Here is a 9,295-nt window from a genome sequence, read left to right on the forward strand (position 1 = left end):
CGCCGATAGCATCGATGAGGGGGCGGTCACGGCTCTGCTTGGGAGGCGGAGGGAGATTTGAAATGGCCGGAAGCGCTCGCGCTGCTCCGCGCCCCCGAGCTGCCGGGGCGGGCGGCTCCTTCCTGCTCGGTGCTGAGGGCAGAGATGGCGACCAAGCAGCTGGCCCGGTGGGGACCGTACGGGCTGCACGAGGGGAGGGGGAGGTGTGTAGAGAAACGGGGGGGGGGGCGAGGAGGATATTGGGGAGGGAATTGGAGGGCAGTTGTGGGGGTGCAGAATAGGGGTGCTGAGAGCCATTGAACAAACTGTAAACCCTGGATATGATGGAAATGGGGGGGTGGCAGCCCCCATCTCCCCAGCACCTATGTGTGAAGGGAAATGAGGGGGACTGTGTGTGGAGGGGTGTGGATAGGTAAGGGGGCTGCGAGGGGTACACTTTATAGAGCCCAGTTTTTAAACACTTCTGTTTGAAAAGCTCATTATGATTCATGCCATGGTTTGATTGGGGGGAATTGTTCCATATGCTGAGTAGAATGTAACTGAAAATGGTACATTTACCACTATGACTTCATTGTTTAGAAGCTGTTAACAAAATACACATAAAACAAAAACATGTAACTGAACTAAACCACTAATACCCCTTGTCAGCCTGCCGCCTGGAAGGGGCTGGGGAGCGGGGTGAGTGTGAAGAATTAAATGTAGTAACAATATACAGCTAAGATTACAATGGAAATGCATTTTTGAGACTGTCTGTAAAGATTTTTGAGATGCAGCCAACATAGAGATGAATTGATGCTGCCATTACAGTCAGTTTTTGTGGTTTTGGTTTGCAAATGTACTCAGAAGCTTAAGTAAATGGGTGCATGTTTTTGTTACTCTAACTACATTTTGGTGTACCTTGATGGGGAGAGAAATCCCAAGGAGATCAGCCCTTAAAAGAAGAATTCCTCGTACTTGACTGTAATTAGAGATTCCAGTCTCACCAACTGATGGATAGTTCATCAGTTGGAACAGTTCATCTTGTACATTGTTGGGTTCAATTGTAATAGCTAATTTATTCATGATTCTCTTTGTTTTGAAGGCAACTTGGATTAATTAGAAAAAGTTCCATAACTTCCTCAAATGGCAAGAATCAGACTAGAACCAAGTCAAGTAAGTGGTATGTTTCCTTCTTAATGTCAATTTTTTAATTTTATAAACAGTGATACAGATTTACAAGTGCTTTTATGTGTTGCAGGGCAGTTGTTTGACTATTTAATTATTATTGACTTTGAGTCTACATGTTGGAAAGATGGTAAACGTCATTACAGCCAGGAAATAAGTAAGTGGAAATGTAATAATGTCTGATAGCAATTGCATCTAAAAAAAAGTCTGGCTTATTTAGTTAAAAGTAAAATAGGAATAATTTAAGTGCAGAATTTTTTTCTTAAAAGGAAAACAGGAAAGAAGTGTCATTATTCACTTTATGAAGTGTCAGAAACTGTACATCCAAACTATCAGCCTTTTGCAACTTGAAATATAGATTATTAAATGTCATGCTATATCATGGAATGCTAAAAAAAAAAAAAAAATTCCCCTCTCACCCCTATGGGTGGTATGTGTCTTCCTCAACCTCAGGTCCTCTACCAGAGGCCTGGGAGTTTGAGGGTTCTGCGCAGTATCTTAGCTGTTCCTAGCACTGCACTCTTCTGGACAGAGAGCTCTGATGTTGTTCCTGGGATCTGTTGGAGCCACTCACCCAGCTTAGGAGTCAAGCCGAGTGCTCCACACACGGGACACTTTTGGCCTCCCTTTCCATCCTCATTTAGTTCCTCTTTCAGGCCCTGGTACTTCTCCAGCTCTTAATTCTTCTCTGATGTTGCTGTCATTGGCACTGCTATATCTATCAACCACGTGTCTTCTGCTCCTTGTTCTATTACACGATGTTGGTTGATTGGCCAGTACCTGCTGTCATCTGGATCTGGAAGTCCACAGATATTACCTGCTATTCTCCACAACTCTTCTGTGGAATCTCCCATTGGTCTTGGGAGGGTCTAGCCAATGCTGTGGCAATGTTCTGTACACAATGCCAGCCCATTGTTGTGCGTTTAGTGTATGCTGTTCCTGCCTGCATCTTACACCTGCCACTATGTGTTGGACTGTTCTGAGGCCTCTCTGCACAGTCTGCACCTTGGTCCTCTCTAGTGTGGTAGACCCCTGCTTCAATGGATCTGTACTCAGTGCCTGTTCCTGTGCTGCTATTGATCAGTGCCTCAGTGCTGTCTTTTAGTCCAGCCTTTCCACCACTGGTAGGATTTCCAGTGTCAGCCACCTCAGCTATCTGTCGATGGTACATCCCATGCAGGGTCTTGTCTTGCCATGGCACTTCTTCTGCTTGGTCTTCCTCCCATGTCTGCTGCTGCCTCAGGCATTCTCTCAGGAGCTCATCTTTGGGGCCATCTTACTGATGTACTTCTGGAGTTGTTCCGGGTTTCATCCAGGACAGTGGCTTGATGCTCACAAGCCCCGCCCGCCTTCTTTCCGGCTGGTAACAGTCTCTGGGTGTTGGACTTGGGGTGGAACACTCGTGCATTGTGAGGAGCTGTTCCGGTTTTCACATCGGCAGCTCCATGTCCTCCTTTGGCCAGCTCACTATACCGCAGGGTATCTGATGACTGGCAGGCGTATCCGTTGATGGCGCGTGGATCTTGTTCTTCCCACTGAGTGGCTCTTCAGGACCTCTCTTATCCTTTGGTGATACTTCGATGTTGCTGTCTTCCTTGCCTCCTCATTATGGTTTCCATGTGACTGGTGGGACGCCAAGGTACTTGTAGCTGGTCTGTATGTCTGCTATGTGGCCGCTGGTAGTTCCACCCATCGTCTTGACTACCTTCCCTCTCTTCACTACCATCCGGCCACACTTCTGCAGTCCGAATGGACATCCCGATATCTTACTGTAGATCCGCGTGTGGGATTAGCGGTCGATGTCTCGTTCTGATTCTTAGATACACTGATGTCTTCCTGTGCAGGAGGTGCGTGATGGTTAGTTCCCTCCTGAACTCTTGTACGTATCAGCCTTGTGATTATCTGGCTGGGGGTTAAGCCTATGCAGAACAGCAGCGGGACCAGTGCATCACCTGTATATGCCCACATTGAGGGCACGTTTGCAAGCTGCCTATAGTTGACTTTCGTGTTGTTCTTCCATATCCCATTGAGTCTTGAGGAAGGTCCTTAGTGTCCTGTTGACTCTTTGTAGCGCCAGACATTCACAGATCCACGTGTGCGGCATTGAGTCGTAGGCTTTTCTGTAGTCAATCCAGGCTGTGCTAAGATTGGTCTGTCTAGACCTCTATATATAGCGCCAGTTGCATTAAAATTCGATAGGGCCATCAATTGCACTGATATTACTTTGCAAATTAAATAATTTAACTTATGTTTCTATAAGTAAGTGTTCTTTGATATAATAGTTTAATTTAACACTCTGCTAGAATACACTTTGTTTACTCTGAAATAACATTCATGCTCTGATATATTGAAATAAGTATTATTCAGAATTCTATGTTTTATGATACATATGAAATGGAGAAATTTTCCATTAATATAAAATCACTGTCTGGGGGCACAGTCTCCCTTATGTATGGTATCTACGTTTGCTTAACAGTCATGTAATTTAAATCCTAATATAAAGCAACTTGAATCATTTATACAAATAATCTTTTTTTTAATCTAGTTGAATTTCCAGCAGTTTTGTTAAACACTTCAACTGGAGAGATTGAATCTGAATTCCACGTGTACGTCCAGCCTCAGGAACATCCAATTCTTTCCGAATTTTGTACTGAACTAACTGGCATAAAGCAGGTAAAGTCTTTATACTATACATTACAGGAGGCTTATAATTTAGTTAAGAATTTTTAGAATCTTAATTTTGGACACAGTCCTGTTTACAGCTGTACAGAAAGATTTTTTTTTCTGACAGTCTAAAAGTGCATATATTGTTTAAACACGAGATGAGCACACTAACAGGTGTTTATATGTGCCTTTTGTTCTATCCTATCAAGAATCAAGTTGATGAAGGGGTTCCTCTAAATATTTGCTTATCACAATTTTCTAAGTGGATTCAAAAGATACAAAAGGAGAAGAAAATTATTTTCAATTCAGATGTTTCAAGCCATTCTGTTTCTGAAGCAAAATCAAGTGCCTTTGTTACTTGGTCAGGTAAAAAACAGTTTTTCTTTGTTTTTTTTGCTTGAATTTAGTGTTCACAAAAGTGAAACACTAATGGTGTGGGTTAGACTCTGGCATAGTATAGGCTGGTGTAAATGCAAACTTTTGTACCACAGCTCTGCAGTGTGTCACAGTCCTAACTTCAAGCCTCAGTCCTACATCATCCATGCTGTCTCTATATAGTCTCTGGGAGCATATATTTCTGATCTGAACCCTGTTGTTGTGCATCTATGATGACGATATATATTGTTGGGACTAGACCAAAATGTCCATATAATTTGTGATTATTTACCATGAGATGCTCCCTGTGTCTTTGTTTCCAGGCTCTGAGGTTCATTCCACATGTCATTTGCTTTATATTCACCATGGCGTGTCACCATACTTCTAGGTTAAGACAACTGGCTGTGAGGTCCTTCAGAACCTATCCAACATGATTCTTTAATCAGGTCATTGTGAAGTGACATACCTCACTTGTTTTCTCTGATGTCAAGTTGCAGCAATCCTAATACTTTGGACTAAAAACAAGACTACAGATTAAGTTTAGTTTGTGTTTCTTTCATGGGACTGCAGGACACTACTAACAGGCCAGTGTTCTGTCCTATTTACATATGATTTAAGCCAACTTTAAAGCAAGTTTTCGACAGATATATTTAGTTTAGGGCTGAGCAAGCTACAGCCTGGGAGCAGGGTTGGGGGCTGCTCCACATGGCTCCTGGAAGCAGCAGCATGGCCCCCTCTTCGGCTCCTATATGTAGGGGCAGCCAGGGGACTCCGCTCTGCATGCTGCTCCTCCCCCAAGTGCCACCCCCGCAGCTGCAGGGGCAGTGCCTGTGGACGGGGCAGCATGCGGAGCTGCCTGGCTGCGCCTCCACATAGGAGCCAGAAAAGGGACATGACGCTGCTTCCGGAAGCAGCATTGAGGTAGGTGCTGCCTGGAGCCAGCATTTCTGAGCTCCCCTCCGCACTCCAACTCCCTGCCTCCCACTCTCCGAACCCCTCAGTCCCAGCCTGGAGGCCCCTCCTACACTCCAAACTGCTCATCCCCAGCTTCATCCCACAGCCTGCACCCCCAGCTGGAGCCCTCTCCTGTATCCCAACCTCAATTCTGTGAGCATTCATGGCCTGCCATACAATTTCTATCCCCAGATGTGGCCCTTGGGCCAAAAAGTTTGCTCGCCCCTGATTTAGTGCCTTCAATTACTTGGCCAATCAGTTCCCTGCTTAAGGAAAGCGAAGCATTTTGCCTGCAGTGATTATTTTGTGAACCACTGTGGTTAGTTTATTTTGCTGATCTATTAAGTGTTTTTATCAAATTCTAGTTTATTCAGATTTGATCAATACACATACTTAGTAATCATGAAAATAAAGCGTGAAAAGTTTGTTGTTTTTCTCTCTTGTGCAGACTGGGATCTGGGGGTTTGTTTGCAGTATGAGTGCAAAAGGAAGCAGTTGCGAAAACCTGATATTTTAAACTCCTGGATTGATCTCAGAGCAACATACAAGGTGAGAGAATCAATAGATTATATGGGTAAAAATGTTTCACCTCCACCTCAAAGGATTAAGAATAGATAGTGAATGTACAAGTAACTAGGGTTACCTGTTTGTTGTATACATTCACACACATTTTATTGATAGATAGAAAAGAACAATGTATCCTTCAGAACTATACACATTTTAATTCTAGAAGGCTTGATTTTACAGACAAAATCGGTGTCACTTGTTATACTGTCAGTAGGCCTATGAGAAATGTTCCAGCTGTTTTGACTTGCCTTCCATCTCTTGTTCTTCCTGCTTTCTTCCCTTTCTGATCTTTCATGCTTCCATTACTGCTTTCCCTCCTTAGCTAAAACACAGTAAACTTCCTCTGCTTAGATAGCACTTCTGAATTTAGCACAAGAATTGGGGTTTTCCCAGTTAGTGCATTCTAAATAGCACGACGGGTATTGTAAAAACGAGTGACGATAAAATACTCTTGTCTAAAATTATTTGAGTAGAGTCACTTTTCATTTACCATAGCAAAATGCATATTCTGTGTTTCTCAGCAAACAAGAAATATTAGGTGTTTCTTCTAATACTTTCTCTGTGTTCCATTTAAAAGGAATTTACATCACATACTATAATTTAAATGAACAGTATGATGCAATGTATAGTTAGATTCCCAATAGGCTATTCAGTTACTTCTGTCTTAATGCAAACTGTACATATGTAACTGAAGAATTTGACAGGGTAAGGCAGCAACAGTGAATTGGTTAATATAGTATAATGTTTTAGAAATGTTTTTCTTTTCCTTAGCTCTTCTACACTAGAAAGCCAAAAGGGCTAAATGGTGCTTTACAGGATCTGGGGATAGAATTTGCAGGACGGGAACATTCTGGTGAGTACAATGTGACAGTTCTTGTTAGAGAGTGTTTCATGAAGCTAATCAAAATACAGCAATTATAACTCTAATTATTTCCATGTTATTTAATGTTCTGCATTACAAAAAAATCTGAATAAGAGGGACTGGATGATTCAAAACACTGGGTTTTTCATTTCTAAGATCTGATTCTGCAAGGTCTCCAGGCGCAGAACTCTCAGTGAAGTCAATGACAGTGCTCTGTGTAGAGGACTTTATAAGATTGGGCTCTAAGTTTACTAGTGCAAAAAAGAACCAAAAGTTGGTGCCATCTGGTAGCAGTTAATACACATCACAAAAACTATTAGCATTATTTGCTGATCATGATAAATGGCTCAGGAGAGAGATCCCCAAAGATTTGAATAATCATGGAAGTTTCTACCCACACAGATTGTAAGTCTCATAGTGTCATGTAGAGGAGCTTGAACTGCCATCCTGTACCTGTACTATGAATTAATATTTTTCAATGTTGTCTGTATCCCTTCTAACAAGCAATACATTCTCTTAACTCTCCCCTAAGTTAGGCTACTTTTCATTACTGTTGCCAGTACTACATTAAAATAACGAAGAGTTTATGATAACATGTCTTCTGAAGGGTTGGATGATTCTCGGAATACTGCCTGTCTTGCTTGGAGGATGATCTGTGATGGATGTGTGATGAAAATTACTAGATCTTTGGATAAGGTTAGTGACTTCTTCATATCTTCCTTTCATCTTGCCTCAAGTCCCAGAGCAGAGACAAAAGGTGAGTTCACTGAAAAAACAAACACCTTAAACTTGAATTTGAGTTAAAGCATCCTGCGCAGACTCTCTCATTTGTCTCATACATTGATTTCTAAAACCTGTTGACATCCAATTTTCAAAATCTTGCATTTGCTTATGGAATCCCTAGGTACAGCCAAAGAAGAATTCAGTGTCCAGGTCTTTGAATGTAAACCCCACTGAAGAGAATCCACTGGGAAGTGATGATGGTGCTGAAACTTCAGATAAAGATAGAATTTGCAATAGCAGCTGTCTAGCTGAGAATGAGCACAATAAACTTGATAAAATGGTTTTAAACTCCAATGTAAAGGGAAAAGACCAGCAAGAGTCCAGTTCTACAAGTTCCTCTGCAAATGTCCATGTTGGGTCTAAAATCTGTACAAAGATTGATGGATGTGGTCAAACCGAAAGCTGCTTATCTCCACATATTGGCAGACTTCCTGTTCCCTTTGGACAACTACAGGCTTCTCATTGTAATTTATTGACGGGCATCCAGAGTGGATTAAATAATGGACATCTGATTTCTACTTCCAAGTGTAGCTCTTCAGTCCTTGGTTCAGGGCTAGTGCTTGTCTCCACTACTATTTCCTCTGTTAATATCTCTAATGTAGATATAAGTACCAGTTCTGATTGTTTATCTATGTTGACTGATTGGGAAGATGTAGCTTTAATACCAGAATCACAGCATGAAGAAAATACAGACTCTATGAAGCTTAAAGATGATCCAAATGCAAAGACTTCATCAGTCTTTGGAGAAGGGATGGTTTTGAAAGAACCAGCTATGAAGAATTCAGACTTTGAATGTTTGGGGCAACATAATGAACATTTGGAGGCTTCTAAGTCTATTGTGTACAAAAGTCCGGATACTATCATCTATGATGTAGGAATAGCCCAAAGGCAGGCCTTAAATTGTTCTGCTTTTAAGTTACCGTCTCCGAAGGTAGATGCTATTTTATCAAGTACAGTTTCAACTGGAAATCATTCCACCCCTTTCTCTCAGATGCCTAAGAGGAAACCATCTAGTCCAAAAACTTTACCTCCATCAAAAAAACAGTTATTCACTGTACATGAAGATGAAGCTGCATCTTCTGATCAGCCCTTATCTTTGAGAAATTCAAGTTCATACAAAGTGCCTACTGTTCTTTTAAACTCCACAGTCAGCCTGAACCAATCTTTAAAAGCTGTGAAAAGTGACAAACTGACTCCACCCTTATGTAACTGTGGTCGAAGGGCTAAAAGACTAAATGTGTCCAGTGCTGGTCCAAATCATGGCAAAGTGTTCTACAGTTGTCCTGTTGGAAAACATGAAGGGAAGAAGAGAGGCTGTGGATATTTCAAGTGGGAGCATGTACTTCTAAAGGAAAAATCCACTAATGCTATTTCTACTCTTTCCCTCTCTGCAGCTGGTTTAACATCTCCTGGAATAAACTCAGATTCTCACAGGAAATATCCGGGTCTCAGACCTTCTATGAGAACTTGAATATTAGTTAATTTTTGTCCAAATCTTAACATATACTAAGTGTCCACTGATACTACAAAAAAAAATTAAGCAAATGATGCCACAGATTTCAATTTTATGAGGATTGGGCATAAGTGACATTGCTGGGCTTACTTCAGATCAAAATGAAACTCATGAAGCATAAGTGGAGACAGTCAGACATTAATAACTTGAGAAAATTTGAAGAGGTTAGCGTGACTAACATAATCGTATAAGCAGCTGGTATCTCAAGTTTTAATATTTTTATTCTCTTATCAGGTATTTTAGATTTTTTTTTTTTACCAGCCCAATCCTTAAATATCAGTGTTAGTGATACAAATTTTGTTTGTGACTATGTTTTTCTAAAAATACATCTGTATGTAACTAACTCTTTACAATGTATGCACATATCTTTAACCCTTTCTGTCTAAGAAATGATACTTGAAGCAGTAAAGATG

At 41.3% G+C, this 9,295-nt stretch overlaps 1 protein-coding gene across 3 annotated transcripts; it reads left to right on the forward strand.

Annotated features, from left to right (window-relative positions):
* The first annotated feature begins 6 nt into the window (after positions 1-6).
* Positions 7-9,210, forward strand: ERI2 (ERI1 exoribonuclease family member 2). Of its 3 annotated transcripts, none has more exons than XM_032802121.2 (9): positions 7-167; positions 1,082-1,159; positions 1,238-1,321; positions 3,710-3,837; positions 4,038-4,194; positions 5,606-5,706; positions 6,496-6,577; positions 7,194-7,282; positions 7,491-9,210. In XM_032802121.2, exons 2-9 carry the CDS (start codon positions 1,123-1,125, stop codon positions 8,838-8,840), a joined length of 2,028 nt encoding a protein of 675 aa, XP_032658012.1. In that variant the 5' UTR covers positions 7-167; positions 1,082-1,122; the 3' UTR covers positions 8,841-9,210. The 3 variants fall into 3 exon arrangements, with proteins under 3 accessions (XP_032658012.1, XP_032658011.1, XP_032658015.1); XM_032802120.2 differs by having other exon boundaries at positions 1,082-1,152; XM_032802124.2 differs by lacking the exon at positions 1,238-1,321 and having other exon boundaries at positions 1,082-1,152.
* Positions 9,211-9,295: the final 85 nt, after the last annotated feature.

Source organism: Chelonoidis abingdonii, chromosome 9 (genome assembly GCF_003597395.2).
Source record: "Chelonoidis abingdonii isolate Lonesome George chromosome 9, CheloAbing_2.0, whole genome shotgun sequence".
NCBI lineage: Eukaryota > Metazoa > Chordata > Testudines > Testudinidae > Chelonoidis > Chelonoidis abingdonii.